Here is a 19240-nt window from a genome sequence, read left to right on the forward strand (position 1 = left end):
GTCGAAAATTGTTTGATTGACTCTTGTGAATATTTGAATCTAAATATTATAAAATTTCCACAGCATGTCATGCGTATATGAGATAAGCATGCCATATAGTTTAGGAAAGAATGCCATATATACTTGTCACGCATATATTGATCATACTTGATTGAAAATGGAAATTATAAAAACCTTGCATGTTTTGTAAAATTTTGATTGGGAGAAGGTTCCTAAGTAAGACCTATGGCCTCCATCAATGGTCTCTTGTGACGGCATGACAATTCAACTACCCCATGATAGGATTGCTATGTGGATTTCAATAAGGAAATTTCCTGAAAGTAAGAAGAATTCTCTTTTGATCAAATGATAATTTGACTAGCCTTTATGGTAGGCATTATCATGCGATAGGTCAAGAAATTCTATCTTTAAAAGAGGACAATTAGTCAAAGAATGCTACTCGGTGAGATTGTCCCACAATGACTCATTTGTGGTGCGTGATTGTAATGCTCGGGTTTGTACAAGTGTACACAGTCGTTGTCAAGTAATAAGTAAGTATCGAGTTATTGTCTCCACAGGGATTGTGCTTGTGCTTAGTCACTTAACTTGTAAAATTATATTAACAGTTTGAAAAATTAAAACACAATATAGTTGAGAAGTGGTGTCTATATTAAACTAAATGCAATGATCCCTAATACAAATTATCCTAAGTATGCAGACTATATGAATGAAATAGATTTTAGCAAAATTAAACACAATTTGCAACAATTATAACATAAATAAACTAGGACAATTACTTTAATTAAACTCAATTTATTCTCATTATGCTTAATAACATTTGGAAAAATATTACATGGCAACTCGATCTTTCATGAGTTTGGAAACCACATTAGGTCCTTTCGAAATCCTTTACTTAGTAAATACACATCTTACTGATCCTTATTTACTAAGGGTTTCTTAGCACTTGTGTGATGTAACAGGTACGTGTTAGTTTTGAAACAATTTAATCACACAAATCTAACAACTATGCAGATAACAGAGCCTGGTTAGGGTTGTTATGCAACCTACAATTTAATCGGGTTAGGATCTAAATTGAGCATGCAAATTTCAATTATGCGTCCATTAGCCATCGTTAAAGGCTAGTCAAATTAATCAAACAAGATGAAGAGAGAGATTTGGTCTTGGTTTATACCATAAACATAGCACAACCTAATGCTTTGATGCTAATTGTTGGAAAAAAATCTGTTTTGAAATTGATTTTCTTGCACAATGAAAAATTTAAAATTTGACAACTGATTCAGTTTGTGATATTTATAACAATAAATTTTAATCAAATCCATACCTATGTTTTTTTACTTACAGGATGTTCGTTGTTCCCAATTTTCAACCAAATGGTCTTTTTCATTATTCTCATACCACGAACTACTTTAAGTGTGGACTCGAACAAATTGAATCGAAACACAAAACTAGAAAAAATTTTCTCTCCTTTTAGGGTGAAAACAAAAATTCTCTCTTTTTAATAAAAACAATAGAATTGTTAATTCGAAAAAATATATGTAATAGTTCAGAATAAGTTCTCTCTATTTCTTGGTAGAATAACAATCTCTAAAAGTTGTGTTAATAACTTTATCGGTGTCATCTATTTATAGGAAGAGAATGTAGAACCCTTATTAAGTTGTAGTGATTTATTTCAAATAAAAAAAACATCCTAATTATGATAGGACAAGGGTGGACGACACACCCTAGTATTCCTACTAAGGTTGCCGCCCCCTTCATGTCCATGAGGGGTTTTTCGAGCCTCTCTCATATCAGACCCAATTACGAGTACTTCTTGGGCCTTTTTGACCTAGTACTTTGTAATGTAATACAACTCGATTCAATTTTTCTATTTCCAAAAATAAACTTTAATATATATAAAACATTTTTCTCATCTCTATTTCACCTTAGTAAAAATTTGACGCTTTTACCCCTATTAACATTTTGATGATTTTACCATTGGTAAAATTTTGAGAAAATATGTTTAATATTTCACAACTCAACATGTTCACTATGACCAAATGATTTATTTTCATTTTCATCTTCTGATCATTTTTTAAGTATTTCAAATAGGATTGCAAATGGATCATTTCCATTTTTGGAAACTTACATTCATTTCCAAATGATTCTATTTCTCCATTTAAGAGAAAACTATAATTATTCCTGAATGTTTTCTAGTTCTTTTTTCCAATTTATTCCATTCATTTCTATTCAAACACGCAATTCATTTATGGTTTCAATGAGCTAGTAGGGGGACTGATTGAAAATATGTAGTTTAGGCTGAAATGATTTGTAATTAAGTTTTGGATTTTCTCCTATTAATTATAAAATCATGTAGTCACGAAGTCATTTCACTATAGTATAGTGACTGAGCTCTCCCCAACGACATACCATTACGAAAGAACCTACTCAGTGTTCGTCCGATGACCTTTTCAGAAGTGTGTTACCCTCATAGGGTATCCTTGATCTCTTTGGGATAATATTTGTTCTCCCAATATGATCCTATTTTATCTCATGATAATCATTATATCTTCATTCATGAAAAGTCAATCACTATCAAATAGTGATCAAGTCATCCATCACAAAGACGAATGATCCATGACCACATTTACTTTTCATAAATCATGTAATGTCAAAGAGAGGATATCATTTATCCATGTTTTTGGTTATGAATTCCACTGTTGTGAATGACTCTACATACTAAAGAAGTCATAGACTCAATACACCAACTTTCGGTTCCTTATCTATTTGAACTCGAGCTTTTACTTACATCAAAGTGTACGAGTCACACATACATAGTCCACCATCCACTCAGGATTTAGGTATGCCACACTATGAATGTCACAAGTGAATAAATCTTTAAACAATTCAGGATTTTTTTTTGCTTGAGTCCTGTCTGATTTACTGTTAGTCCAGTCAGTCACATCTATATCTCAATCTTTTTGGGAGTCATCTACTCCGATACCCAAGACAAGGCATATCCCTAATTAGACTTGATAAATAACATAGTAGTTTTTTAATCGGTTTGCTCATTTCTAATTAGACTAAGGACATGTTTAGGCTGTCTACTAATACAAGTTGTTTTTCTGTACTACGAACTGACCACATAATACCGTTTAGTACTAGTTAAACATTTAGAAAACCAATGGAAAACATTTGCTTCCATTTTTCTTTTCATGCAAAAATCAAGTGAGGAAAATTATTCAAAGTATATTAATGTAATCAATAAAATTGTTTTATTAACCAATTTATTCAAAAATTACAAGTGTACTTAAACGAAAATACTACACTTAGGGCAATAGATCCAATAGTTTTTCTATTTAAAATAAACCACTACAACTCAACAACGGTTCTACCTTCTCTTCCTATAAATAGATGACATCGGTAGAGCTATTAACACAATTTTGAGAGATTGTTAATTTGCTGAAAAACAGGGAAAATTTATTCTCTATTATTATATATGTTTCCATAATAACAATTCTATTCTATTAAGAAGAGAATATTTATTTCACCCCAGAAAGAAAGAAATTTTTCTAGTTTTGTGTTTTGATTCAATTGGTTCAACTCCACACTTGAAGAAGCTCATGGTACAAGAATAGAGGAGAAGATTGTTTGGTTGAAAGCCGGGAACAACAAATGTCTGCTAAGCCAAAAAAACTTGTATCAATCCAGTTAAGGTTTATTGTTATAAATATCACTTACTGGGTCAATTTTCAAAATTTTAATTTTTCGCTATGCAAGAAAACTGTTTTCAAATCGGGATTTTTCCAATAGTATCATTTCGGGTAACTTCCCAAAATTCCATTTTGCAACACAGATAAACAATAGTGGCATCATGGTTCTTGTTAACATAGTCCCCTAATACCTTATTGTATTGAACAATATTGAGGTTAGGATATAGGTTTCTCCAACTCTCACTTAAATCTTCAATGTGAGTAAGAATGTTGTTCAAATGAAGAGAAAAAGAAGAGTGTAAACTATAAAGAAACAAAGAAGCATATAACTTACCGATATCTTAAAATTAAGGGGAAAAGCAAGAGGTTGATGAAGATGAATCTGGAAATGTGAAAGTAGAGAAGAGAAAGAAAGAGATAAAATAATATGATATAAATGGCTACCATCAGGAAACATTTTATGCATACAAGTGATAGTGGCACTATGATGCAAGTGTTAGTGGCACTATGGTACAAGTGATAGTAGAACTTCGGTGTAAGTGACAATAGTACAATCGTGTAAATAACAATTGCACTCCGATGTAAATTATCGACTTTTTCATATATGATATATGTTCCATTGAGTCTATAATTGGGCTTTAAATTTCAAGGCAAGTGAATTTAGTATTGAAAATGGTAAGTAATTTGTGGATTGTTATTTTGATACGTTATTATAGATTCTAGCTAAATATACATGTATGGTGGTAATAAATCATAAGTTTACATACATTGGTAATAAACATATTTAAATGAAAATTTTAATTCTTGATATACTTACTAAGCTTTCGTGAGCTTAACGCATTGTTTCTCTAACACATAGGTGAAGATTTTATTGAAGCTTTAGAGTGAAGGTTAATTCCAATTCATCTTATCAAAAATTGAGGCTTGGAAGAGAGTATGCTTTGATTTTTTGCAATAGTTCATGGAATGTACATAGGTTCATGTTAACAATGTCGTGGATGAACTTTAATGGAAACATTTGATAGTTTTTAATCCTCCATGCAAATTTTGTAAACTTGGGCTTGTTTACTTTAGTATTAAGTGTCATGATATCTGACTCTCAGTGTCATGATATTCGACCCCCAGTGTCACGACATTGGAGCAGAGGAGGCTTAAGAGAGTAATTTCTTTTTTGTGTCGACACTGACATTGTTTGTCCTATTTAGACTTGAATAAGCCTTGTTGGCCCTCGATTGAAACCAAACTTTACAGAAAGCTTAAGAATGATTTGGATAGCACCAAAGGAGTAGCTTAGGGGATTAACGTGACATCCCTTGCTCATGAGGAATTGATTCACTTCGGGTAATGGGTGTTACATTCCTTTTTTGAGTATTATTTCCAATAACATTTTTTGGATTTCATTTTTTTTAAATTGATAATTTTTCTTGATAGTATGATCATGTGTAAAGCTTTTCTTTTTGTTTGGTGAAAATTTTGCATTGGTTCCTTTTTTGAAGTTGATTCCTTTTTTGAAGGCTTTCTTTTACCTTCTCTCTCAAAAAATTCTCTGCCTTATTCAAAACCAAATCAGATCTCAGTGGTTTAATAGTTTCATGGGTGAAATTGATGGTGTTTAGGCCAAATCTATTATTGGTATGCTGTCTCTGTCTTCGTATTGTCAAAAAGGCCACATTGAGCTAGTTAAGGGCTTCCTTTTAACCTTCCACATTAGGATTTTGGAGCAATGGAGGATCCAACTGACTATGTTCATCATTAGGCCCCCTCTACAATGGTTGAGAAGTTTTGGAAGTAGCCTAAGATAGAGGTGAGCAAAACTTGACCTAACTCGAATTTTTTTAAAAAATTTTGAGTTAATTGAATCGAGTTATTTTTTTTAAGTCAACTTAAATAAGTAATTTGATTTTTCGAGTTCAAGTTGAGTTGAAATTTACAATTTGTATAATAGATTGGTGTAAATATCCTTTCGGTCCCTATTAATTTGAAAATGAGTATATTGATCTTTTCAACAAAAATACAAAATAATTTTCAAAATTCAAAATATTTATAAAAATTTTCAAAATTTTCATCATTTTTAAATTATAAAATAAAATTTTAATTTTTTAAAGAATATATAAAAATGTTAAAAATTTAAAATAACAATTTTGAGAGCCTAAAAGTAAATTATCAATTCAAGTTTATCATATTAAAGTATCTTTTTTGTCTCTTATTTTGCTTTGAAAGAGCTTTCAAATATATATGATTTTAAATTTATGTGCTCAAACATATAACTAGTTATATTGCAATAAGATTTTAATTTGACATGTTTAATTTTTAATTTAACTCGAACAATTTCACTTGATTCAATTCAACTCGACTCTAATTTAATTTCACTTGATTTGAAAAAAAGTCAAATCAAGTTACGTGATAAAATATGATTTGTCAACTCGACTAACTTGAAATTTTTTTACTTGATTCGGTTGAACGTTCATCGCTTATTAATTTTACTCTTTTTACATTTTGTTTTTATTGTGTTGTAACCCAAGCATATATTGTTTGATTATGTTGATGAAATCTCTTTAACCTAACCAACATGTAACAAATAGATCTTTTTTTGTCATAACTGAACCCTTTTTTTTTCTTTGTCAAGATCTGACTGCCCTTTGGAATCCATTTCAACACTTGAAAAATATTTGACAGAAAATATTTAACAATTGTCAAGATCTTAATGGCTTTTGGAATGTACTTTTGTCACAAGGCTAAAACTTAATAAGTATGGCAAATCGTATAATCTTAGGTAATTTTTTTTTTTTGCTTTAAATCCGTTGAAGTCAACTTTACTCTTGAAACGATTTACTCTTGAAACGATAAGAATTCACAAAAAAAAATTTCTAAGGCACTAAAATAAAGTGACAGCAAACTCTCAAGCGAAGAAGTGAAAAGCGAATAATAAAAGCCACAAGAAAACTAAGCATACACTAAGTGTTTGAGTAAATGCTCTCAAAGTGATTCTATTACTTTGAAAAATTACAACTGGGTGATTACAAATGAGAGAGAATACCTCTATTTATATTTGAGCTCCCTCAAATCTAACAGTATGAATTGGGTTAATTTAAGTGAGTCAAATGATTCTCATTTAATCAATTAACATCTATGAGACGTTTTGTGTTCATTCGTCACGAATTTTAATCCGCGAGTTTTCACACTTCCGCATTTGGAAAATATTAAACAATTGATGGAACGTGATTGGGCTTGAAAGATTTAATTTATTGTTGGATTTGGTTGTTGCGCTTTGCAATTCCGTTTTTGTAATGCTCTATGTTGGTTTAGCTTATTTTTTTCTTTTTTCTTTTTTGAGTTTTGAAGAGTTAATTGTAGCATCAAAGTTCACATAATTTATCCAATGATATGTCCCAAGTTCAGGCATTAATGATTTTAGTTTTCTCTTCATTACGTGTGGTCTTCTTTTATCTTTGATAAGAATTATAGAGGGTAATAAGTTGGGTATTTGTAATTTTAGAAAATTTAAATTTGAATTTGTAAATATATTTTAAAATACAATTTGTTTATTATCTACCTTAAATTCAAATTAATTAAATTATGCAATGGATATTTAAATTCACTAAATATTTGTATTTATTAACAATATTTGTAGATAAAAATTAAAAAAACTTAAGTAAATAATGAATTCAAATGTCTAAATTTGAATTAGTTAACTATAAAAGTAAAATGGATTTGAATAATAGATATATGAGGATTAATATCGTATCCACTTTGTATCCATTGCAATTAATTCGGTTGCACTTGTTTCATTAAAATAGCTTTAGAAAATGATTTCTAAAATATGGATTGATCTTTTGAAAAAGTTATTGTTTTTGGGTATTGGATGAATTTGAGTAAAATATTTTCATTGCAAATTTTTTCGAAATCATTTTTAAAAGTTGTTTTGAAACAAACACAACATAAATATATTTGTTACAAAATATGATAGTAAAATTTTGTGTTGACAATCGAAATAAATTTTATAATAATATAATATGATATAAAAACTTAATAATAAAGAATGCCTAATTAAAAATTAATTTAAATCACATATATTACTTACATAAAAATAGATAGTGACATATTTGAGTAGGAAGAAATAAAGCTAAGCATGATTTAAACAAATACACATATTTATCTAATTAAAATATTCATTTTTATACTATAAAATGGGCAAAATAAGGCCTATAGGCTAACTTTTTTTAATTAGGGTTTTACACTGGTTTTATATTTAGTTAGGGATACAGGCTGATTTAGCTGGAAAGCCCGTCCAGCTGGATGCACTTTCCAGTTCTCTCTCTTCTGGTTAGGATTTTAATTTTATTGGGGTTAGGGTTTTAGTTTAAAGTGTTTTAGGGTTTCGGGTATTTTGAAAGTATTCAGGGTTTTTGACTAAAACAACGAAAGTTATTAGGTAGTTTTAAAGGGTTGGGGATGTGATAACATGCCTCAACACACATAATTTCATATGTCATGGAAGGATAGGACCATGACCTTAGAAACCCATCATGGGGAAATTCAGTTTCGGGGTAATAATGATTGATACAATCAGGGGTTGAATTCAACGTAAAGGTCCCAGTCTGCGGCCATGATGCAGTCACAGGTTCGAGTATAACCGGGGGGCTAGGTGTCGGTTGTAACATGGTCAGGAGTTCAAAATTTTTGGATACCCGAAAATAATGCCCTATATATACTCTATATAAGATTGAGGCCATAATTATATAGAATAACTTTGGGGACTTCCGGTGTAATCAACGTAATTTTTTTTCTCTATTTCCAAGCAATCGATATCTCTAACCTTTCATTCTTGTCTAAAGTCTGACACCGAGGTGGACACAAGAGAGCTTTCAGGAGGACAGCAGATGTTTCGACACAGTACAGGTTAAACTTGAGTTGGCGCGACAGCAGTTGTAGTTATTAATGTGTTGTGTAGTAACTACAATCTCCGTCACTTCAAAAGGAGCATCACCTTTACTGTATCGTAACAGCTGCTCCCCGCTTGAGAGTCCTCTTGTGTCTACGATGGTGTCGGCCTTCGAACAAGAATGAAGGTTAAAGGTACTAGTTGCTTGGAAATGGAGAAAAAAATTACACCGATTATAGCTAGAAGCACCAAAGTTTTTCTGCATGAATATGACCTCAAACTTCTGTATGGTATTTGTAGGGCATCATTTTTAGGTGATTCAAAAAGATTGAGCTTGTGGCTGCATAACGACTGTCAATTGACTCCCTTGTTATACCCCAAACAATTACCACATAACGGCCATTGATTGAGACCTCCAGGTCGACTTCCACCCTTGATCATACAAAGTAAAATCACCCTATAACTAACTTCCCTTGGATAGGTTTCAGAGGCAATGATCCCATCTTGGCATGATATATGAAATGTGTGTAGCTTGGAGCGATATCATATCACCGATGACTCAAGAATAACTTGAACGTAAACCAAATACTTTTAGCAACCGTAATTTTTAAGACTAGGAAATGGTTTATAATGGAGAAAGAGAAAGTATTAGAGAGAAATTATATAAGTGATGTATGATGAAGCTTGGTATGTGAGAGTCATTGTATAGTTGTATTGAAGGGTCTATTTGCAAAGGAAAACCTTCAAAGTGCACTAGAACATATTCTAAGTGTGTTGAAGCATTTAAATCATCTAAATTATTTGAAGCTTCAGGCCTTTCAGCCCCAGGAATAGTTAACATGTTAGAGAAAGCTCGCCCAGCTGGGGGGCTTTCCTGCTAGCAGGGCGAGCTTTCTCTAACATATTTTACTGTTTCAGGTAGAAAGAACATTTTCAAATGACTGTTGTGCACGTTATGAAACACAAAATCTCGAAAAAAATTATATGAGTTCTAAATGCATGATAAAAATTATTTGCACCATACACTATGCAATGAATGTATGCATTCGTAAACAAAACTCATAGCACGCATTATCTTTCTCTCTACATGATTTTCCTATAAAAGTGTTGTATTTTTCATAACATAGACACACATCAAGTTAATATTAAACAAAAAAATCTTGCATCACGGGTGAGAGTTGTGTGTACTCATTCAGACAACTCTCTACTTATTTCTTTGCGTTTATTCATTTAAACTGTGACCGGTATTGAAATGAGTCAATGAGTGAAATCTGTTATATATTACGATAACCAAATCTATAATACAGAGTTTGGTGTTTGTAGGATCGAAGTCCGTGGAATTAGCGTTCAATAGTACCATTCAAATGCGTGAACTACTAACTAGAATTAGGAGAAAAGTTTGGTGATCAAGCCAAAGAAGAATTACGAGGTTGCAATGCAAATTTCTTGCATCTATTGACCCTTATAAGTATAGTTATTCAATGTGATTAGTGAGATGCATCTCGAGACAGTCATATCAGTGCATATCTCAAGTAGAAAAGTTGTTATTGAGTTATATGTCGAGTTCACCAATACTGATGAATCTGGCCCATCTTCGACCTCTATCGCAGTGAATACGGGTACCGAAGTTCAAGCAGAAACTCCTACTATACAGTTGTGCGGTGGGTTTTCTACCCTTCTTCAAAGCGGCTACAACGATGTTCCTGAAACATCGATGGGCAAACACTCATCGACCTTCGACATTGACCTAAACTTCGAGGATCAGTACCAATCAGGGTATCAACATAACACAAATCCGGACAATCGGGCTCGACACTCAATCAGTACATTCAATTTCAACTTCGGCACTTGGTCGATGTTATGGGGCGAAAGCAGTTATACCAAGGGATTATCGACGTACACTAATCATCAACCCAAAGACTATTCTGGCGAGCATGTGGGTTATAGGAGAATCGATAACCTACTCCTTTTGACGGGGTCGGCAAGGGTACGTCTTACACCATGCTCGAAGGTGATAATGAAGGTGCGAATGAGGAAATGGATGTAGGTGAGGAAAAAGGGGCTACAGACGCAAACGAGGGGGAGGAGTCAGAACCTGAGCTAATCTAAAAACACGGTCCAGATAGTTCAGAAGTGGTACTATTTTTTGAACTGTATCCGGTTACAATGGATCTAGAAATTTGCTAGTCTAACGATGACGCCTCAGACAATGCTTTGAACCCAGATCCACAATTTAGGGTGTATAAATATCTACCCCACATGACGAACATCGACCTATCGATCAAGGGTGGTTTAAAGTTTTCTCGACTTTCGCACAGAATACCTGGTCATGTAAGCATAGTTCATGAAGTACAAGTACTGGAAGTTAGAATGAAATACCCTAACAAATATGTTTTTCTTGTTGCACTAAAGCGGTACAACATTAAGAAAGGCATGAACTACTACATTATGAAGTCATGCTCTGAGAAATTTAAAGGAAAGTGCAAAATGAAGGACGGAAGGTGTAAGTGGAAAATCATGGCATCTTACCAAAAGGAAACCAGACTATGGATGATAAAGAAGTATTTGGGTCCCTATACATGCGTTGCAACGAGTGCAAGTCAGGACCATCAGAGGCTAGACTCGGACATAATTGTTGACATTATTCTACCAATGGTTAAGGCTAGTCCCTGAATTGAAATACCAGTGCTGATTACGAACATACGTAGCAAGTACCAGTATACTCCAACCTACTACAAAGTATAGGTTGCAAAATAGAAGGCTATAGAGAAGTTGCATCACGGGTAAGAGGGTTTGTATAACTATCTATGGCAATTGTGTCAGGTAATGGATTGGTATGTACTACGTTTAATAAGAAATCTCGAAATGCGCCCAGGGCATTCCGACAATCATATGGTCCCTGGGAAAAGAGTATTCTACTGATTCTTTTAGACCTTTGAGTAATGTAGAGAGACATTTCAGTACTATAAACCTATGGTCCAAATTGATGGAACCTGGCTATACGGAAGGTATTAGAGTATCGGTTGCTTGTCGTTGCTAAGGACAATAATAACTCTTGAAGAAATGGTAGATGATTGGGATTTCTTTCTAAGCCAGTTGTGCCACCTCGTTTTCTTGCAGCTTGACATATGTGTCATACTAGACAGGGGAGTTAGAATATTCTCGGTGATTGATTGTCATGGATCCCTCTGTAATTGCACTCATCATCGATACTGCATTTGACATGTGGGATCCAACTACAACCAAAAATATCCTTCAGCAATTGAGCGAGATCTAGTCATCAACATGGGTTTGTAGTTCCAATTATGCATTCACTGGATATCAAATTTTCAATTATGGTGTTATTTCATTTCACTAACCGATACCAATTTATTGACAGGTTACAAGCTCATCCAATATGTTTTCCATCAAAAATTGAACAACATAAGCACCATTAATGCCTACGGTACGACATATATTTCAAATATATCGTTTGAAAAGTGGACGCAATCATATAATGGGGGTTTACAGTACGAGCACATAACATCAAACTTGTCCAAGTGCATAAATTCAATACTAAAGGGGATGCATCATTTGCCAGTAACATTGATTTTTAAAGAGAAATACTTTCAACTGGCCACCTTATTTCCTAAGAGCGAGTCGACGTATGCTGGACAAATAGTGAACGATGATATATTCTGTGATGACGTGATGCAAAAGATTCGGCGAAGTACAGTGAGAGTGAACATGATGTATGTAGTGTACCACTCACGTCAAAACCTCGATTTTAGAGTCACGAAACATACTATGCCTGACCAAGAAATATTAGGTGCATCTTATCGTGTGAACCTAACAAAAGGGACCTACGATTGTGGGAGATTCCAAGCACTTTGGTTCTTATGCGCACATGTAATTGTCGCATGTGGGAATATGTGGTTTGAGTATGCACCTTACATCAACGACGTTTATCGACTACAACACATTCATAGTGTGTGAAGTCTTGAATTTCCACCCATCCCAAATGAGAGTATGTGGCCGCATGTGTCCAGCGCACCATGCGAGTTGGTGCCAAATAAGAAACTACATTGCATCCCAAAGGTAGTCCGAATTCCACTTGGATAAAGAACAATATGGATATTCGAGAGAGGCATGATCAACAGAAATTATGCGGGTATTGTAAAAACCCAGGGCATATGAAGCCAACATGTTTTTTGTATAGGGAAATGTTAGGGCATATTAACCTTGTACAAACGATGATCGTTCCGTTTTTACCTCCAAAACTCCTAATTCTTTCAAAGTCATTATTCAAGAAACTATAACTTATAGGAGACTTGTAACTATTTATTTATTCTTTTCCTCCTTTTCATATATCTACTTTGTAATCAGTTTCATTCATGAAGTTCATTGACCATAACCGTATATGGTTATTACCAAGGGATTCCTAAAAATTTTGTGAGAAAATATGGAAACCAACTCTCAAGCCATGTTAAGCTTGAGGTCCGTAGTGGTGCAATATGGTAGGTGGAACTTACAAAGAATACTGATAAAAAAATGCACTTAATTTGGCAGGTGGAACTCAATTGAGGTTTGTGAATTGTCAGGTTCAGCTAGTAGGAAAAACAAAGAGAAATTAGATTTTCCATCTCCACTCCCTCAACGAAAAATGAGAATTGATTTCAAGTTAGAGTATTCACCTTCACACATTAGCCCTAATGACTCCAACTTTGGAAATGTTAAGCTTAGGAATCTCAAGAAAAATGAAAACTCACCCAATTCTGTAAGACTAGTTGGTGGTATGCATTCTTTATTTCAATATTAGTAGTACAATTTTTGTGATGTTTGTTTCCATTTTATTTTTGAATTTTTTGCTTACTATGATTTCCCTACTACATCTAAAGGTTAAGCTCGTCCAACATGTTTTCCATCAAAAGTTGAAACATAGATAATAATAAAGACAAATGTTTTGTTTGAATGAATAACCCTGATTTTTTTTATTTATGACATCTTTGTATTTACATCACAATAATTGTAAGAAAAAATAAACTTAATCCTGTTGTAGAGGAGAATGTGTGCCACAAAATGGTGGATAAAGGTTGCGTGGAAGATTTCTTCGTACAACCGACCGTACAACTAGAGGTTCAACTGGAGGTGCAATCGAAAGTGCATCCAAAGGTGCAACCGGTAGTGCATCCAGAGGTGAATCCAAAGGTGCGGACCTATAGACTTCCTCCTCATCATCATTATTGCCCAAATATGTACCTACCATAGCCCCCTAGGCAATCGTATCTTCGGGATTAGCACTACTATCATCTTCCTCCAAGGTCGACTGCTATGTTATCCTCGTCTGCCATCGTGTATCCCCCACTCCCTCGTCCACCAATTGCGGCGATGAGCCACCCCTGTAAAATAGTGATGCACGCGGTGTTTGGGTCAATATAGGCGTGAAACCGCAAGGTGCCCCAAATCCTGGGTACGTCGGAAAGGTACCAGGCATCAACATCGCCATCGACTATTGCATGGACGCTTGCATTGGTGGTGGTGGGTATGTCAGTGTCTACCCCAACACGGGGTTCAGCATCGACATCTACGCAAGGGTGTAGTATGCAGGGGACGTCGATAGAGCGAAATATGTACCTGCAAGAATAGAAGAACCGATCACATGTAGTGGTGGTCCATAGTGCGATGGTGCTTGTGAATAAAACACAGGGTTACTTAATTAAATGGGAATACCTGGACCGAAGTGACCCGAATATTGCGCAGCCATAGGCGGCGCATATTCCGCTAGAGTGAATTACCTCCTCGATATCCTACTAAATTAAACGGTCAAAAAAGTTCCTTGTATTTATTTTTTTTTATCGTTGAAAAAAGTCAAAAAGCCATTGGAATGTGACAGTTAGCTGGAAAGCGAGTCCAGCTTGACGTGCTTTCCTACTAAATTGGCCTATATCTCTAATTAAATTTAAAACCGATGTAAAATTCTAATTAAAAAAACGGCCTATAGACCTTATTTTGCCTATAAAATGATGATTATTAAATATTTATAAATTGTAATAAATATTTATTATTAAAATATTAATATAAATATTTTTAATAATATATTAAGAATATTATTTATTGTTAAAATAATTTATTATATTATTAAATAGAAAAGGCTAAATATGTATACACATTTTAATATTTGATTTTTAATATTTTAATATTTTAAAATTAAAATAAAATTTTATTACAAAATATAAAAATAAAATGACTCATAAAACAACTTTTTTTTTCCGGAAAATAACTTGCTATTTTGTAAGTCAATTAAGTTTTATTGTCTTGTTTATTTTCCATGAAACAAATATCGCTCTCTCTGGTCTTCTAACCTGCGACAGCGGTGTCCACTTTAAAACATTGTTAGGTATGAGCTGTTTTCATGTTTACCCCGGCAAGACCGGGATTAGCATCCAAGTCAACACGGCAGAAATACGGGAATCGGCTCTTCCTTATTGATTGATTCCGTAGCACTAGAATGAATCATCTCTTCCCGCTGCCAAACCCAAGATTATTCATTTCAAATGAATACAATGCATCCATTTGTTTCCTATGTTGCTATCCTCTTATGCTTCAACCTTTATTTTCCATCTGCAATATGTGCCACCTTCACCAACTTAACAGACCATGCCGCCTTACTTGCCTTCAAGGCTCACATAACCAAGGATCCTATGAACGTCACTACGTCATGGAATGAATCTCTCCACTTTTGCCTGTGGAAGGGAGTTTCATGCAGTCCTCAACACCAGAGAGTTTCCATCTTGAATTTAAACTCTTAGGGCTTGTCAGGCTCTATATCTCCTTCAATTGCTAACCTCAGCTTTCTTCGACTCCTTGATCTCTCAAACAATAGCTTCCGAGGCGTAGTTCCACCGGAGATAGGTCGGCTTTCCAGGTTGCAACGTGTTGTTTTGGCTAATAATTCGTTAACAGGGCCGATTCCAGTCAACCTATCTAGTTGTTTTAACTTGAGAATTCTCCATTTGAGTCGAAACAACTTCACTGGTCATATTCCGGCTGAGTTTGGTTCCATGTCAAACCTGGTTGAAGTATACCTTGACAGAAACTATTTTGAGGGACCTATACCGGATTCTTTTGGAAACATTTCGTCGTTGAAGGTGCTGTCAATACAAGGAAATGAGATGAGGAGAAGAATTCCAGAATCAATAGGGCAGCTTAAAAGCTTGAACATACTTAATGTTGCTGATAATTCACTATCAGGTTTGATTCCTTCTTCCATCTACAACCTTTCGTATCTTACTACCTTGTTTATGCGATATAACCAACTTGAAGGAAGCCTTCCTTGGGACATAGGCCTTACTCTGCCAAATATTCAAGTATTTCGTATTTCTGCAAACCATTTGAGTGGTGTCATTCCCGTATCATTATCAAATGCTTCCAACCCTGAATTCCTTGAACTGTCAGTAAACAAGTTCTCTGGAGGGGTTCCTGCTGTTTTGGGAAATCTAAAGAAGTTGTCATGGCTCGGTGTTTTTGGAAACAATCTTGGAAAAGGGCAGGCCAATGAACTTAGCTTCATCACCTCTCTCGTCAACTTCAGCCAGTTAATTGAACTAAATCTAGATGGCAATAACTTTGGAGGGCAAAATCCGAGTTCCCTGGCCAATCTTTCAACCCATCTTCAAGTTTTCGGTATATCAGGGAATAAAATTTCAGGGGGAATTCCTTCTGATATTGGAAATCTCATTGGCTTAAACTCATTAAGCATGCACTACAATCAGCTGACAGGAACCATCCCTGAAGGAATAGGCAAGCTTTATAAGCTACAAGAAGTGGGATTTGGTAAAAACAAATTGTCAAGTGAAATCCCATCCTCCATTGGAAATCTCACCTTGTTGAACCAGATATGGCTAGAGCAGAACAATCTCCAAGGAAGCATACCTTCAAGTCTTGGAAACTGTAAGAACTTGTTTTTGCTGCGTCTTTATAACAATGAATTGAATGGAACTATACCTCCAGAACTAGTGAGTCTCCCCTCTCTATCAAAATCATTGGACTTGGATCAAAACCGCCTGACCGGTCCTCTTCCTATGGAAGTGGGGAACTTGAAAACTTTAGTTAAGTTGAATGTTTCTGTTGGTGCAACAACAGAATCAAGCAGACTCAGCAAGTATCTTGTCGAGCAAGCCTCGAAACTTGCTGAGCAAACAAACAATTTCGAGTTAAAGAAAGAAGAGAATAAGCTGGGGAAATTTGAGAGAATATTGATGAACAAAACTGATTTCATTCATACATAAAACAATGGCTTGAAGCGATTACATAACTCAAGCATAAGGCTTGTCAAAATCAACAAGTAATTACCTACCTCCACTAATTACATAGAAACTTGAAATCTTAGCTTGTAAACTTATACAAAGCGTGTTTACTGACTCATACATAAGCTAATTACATCAATCGAAGCTAACTTAGTTAGAAATGAACTAACACTCATTTCATCAACTAAATATAACAAAATGAACAAAATGAGCTTGCATCAGCAGCCCTTGCATCTGTTCCAGCTTTGCTTGGTCTTCATGGCCTGTATGGAATCGAGTGTTGGCTTCATGCTGACCAACTTCAACACTCCTCCTTGGTTAGCATGGTGCAAACACCTAATTTTCTTCTTAAATGCTCAAACCTTGTGACATTAAGGGCTTTAGTCAAAATGTCTGCAAGTGGTCCTCTCAATTGCGTGAATTAGCTTCACTTCTGAGCTTGCTCCATTTCTCGAACAACATATAGCTTAATCTTTGAAATGCTTTGTTCTTCCATGGAACACAGGATTTTTGGCAATTGCAACAGTAGATTGATTGTCACAGAAGATCTCTGTTGCTTCCCTTTGATCCATATTCAAATCAGCCAGGATTTTCCTAAGCCAAATGGCTTGGTTGACAGCACTTGCTGCTGCCACATACTCTGCTTCAGCAGTAGATTGTGCCACCAGACTTTGCTTCTTCGAGCTCCAGCAGAACATAGCTGAACCAAGGTTGAAAGCATACCCTGAGGTGCTTTTCATGTCATCTATCGATCCAGCCCAGTCACTATCAGTGTACCCAACTAGATTTAGATTTCCTTTCCTGCTGTACCTTAAGCCATAGTCCAAAGTGCCTTTGACATATCTGAGCACTCTCTTGGCAGCCTGGAAATGCTTCTCATTGCAACAATGCAAGAACCTTGAGAGCAATCCTACAGCATACATTATGTCTGGTCTAGTGGCAGTCAAGTATAGCAAACAACCAACTAGACTCCTGTAGGTAGTTTCACATACCTTCTCAAAATCTCCTTGGCTCGATAGTTTTTCTCCAACAGCAACAGGTGTTTTAGTTGGTTTGCTGTTTTGCATGGAGAACTTGGTCAGAATCTTTGTGGCAAAGCTCTTCTGACTTAAAAATATCCCATTCTGTGCTTGAGTCACCTCCATTCCAAGAAAATAGGACATCTCCCCAAGATCAGACATTTCAAACACCTCTTGCATCTTGGTCTTGAAATTAACCAGACCTTTGCCGATCTCCTCCTGTCACCAAGAAGGTCATCAACATATAGGGACACAATGAGTTGTGTTTGTGTCCCTTGCTTCTTGACATCTGATGTTGGCTCACTCTTGCTTGATTGAATCCCGGATCAGTCAAGTAGCCATCGATTCTGCTGCAGGCCCTTGGAGCCTGTTTTAAGCCATATAGGGCCTTCTTCAATTTGTAGACCATATGCTCTCTCCCAGCTATTTCAAACCCTTGTGGTTGTTCAACATAGATGTCTTCATCTAAAAAACCATTCAGAAAGGCTGATTTCACATCGAGTTGATGAATTTTCCATTCGAGCTGGGCTGCTAAGGCAATCAGCAGTCTGATGGTGTCGAGCCTGGCCACTGGTGCAAAGGTCTCCAGGTAGTCCAAGCCATACCTCTGACTGAACCCCTTGACAACCAACCTTGCTTTCAGTTTGTTCAAGGTTCCATCAAGATTCGCTTGGCTTTGTACACCCATTTCACCCCAATCACCTTCCTTTTGGTGGCCTTTCAACCAATTCCAGTGCGGTTCTTCTCAATCATGCCGATCTCCTCACCATTGCGCTTCCACTCTTCTTGAGCTTGACCTCTTCAAAGTTACTTGGTTCACTATGGCTATATGAGCCCTTTCATAAATCTCGGTCATTGATCTTGTTCCTCCGATTGGTTTATCATCAATGTCCATTTCAGAACACTTTGTTCGCTCGACTTGGTTTCTTGTAAGTTCTTGAAACTTCCTCAGGTTCATGCCTTTCCCAGTTCCAACATGACCTTTCATCAAATACCACATCCCTGCTTACTGACACTTTGTTTGTTGAAGGATCCAAGATCCTATAGCCCTTCTTAACAGTGCTGTAGCCCACCAGAAGACCAGGTCGAGCCCTTTCAGACAATTTGTCCCTTTTAACAGCAGGTACATGTGTGTAACATATGCATCCAAAGACCTTCAGATGAGCCAGTGATGGCTTGAAGCCAAACCAGGCCTCGAATGGAGTCTTCTGATCCAAAGCCTTGGTTGGAAGTCTATTTTGAATGTATGTTGCAGTGTTAACTGCTTCTGCCCATAGTGCTTTAGGCAGATTCTTCTGAATCATTAAGCACCTGGCCATATCCATTAAGCTCCTATTCTTCCTTTCACTTACACCATTCTGTTGA

At 35.4% G+C, this 19240-nt stretch overlaps 1 protein-coding gene across 1 annotated transcript; it reads left to right on the forward strand.

The window, feature by feature from the left end:
- The first annotated feature begins 15113 nt into the window (after positions 1-15113).
- On the forward strand, positions 15114-16838 carry LOC128031971 (putative receptor-like protein kinase At3g47110). Its single transcript, XM_052621185.1, has 2 exons — positions 15114-15315; positions 15370-16838. The coding sequence occupies exons 1-2, from the start codon at positions 15114-15116 to the stop codon at positions 16836-16838; spliced, it is 1671 nt and encodes a 556-aa protein (XP_052477145.1).
- The last annotated feature ends 2402 nt before the right edge of the window (positions 16839-19240 follow it).

Source organism: Gossypium raimondii, chromosome 9 (assembly GCF_025698545.1).
Source record: "Gossypium raimondii isolate GPD5lz chromosome 9, ASM2569854v1, whole genome shotgun sequence".
Lineage (NCBI taxonomy): Eukaryota > Viridiplantae > Streptophyta > Magnoliopsida > Malvales > Malvaceae > Gossypium > Gossypium raimondii.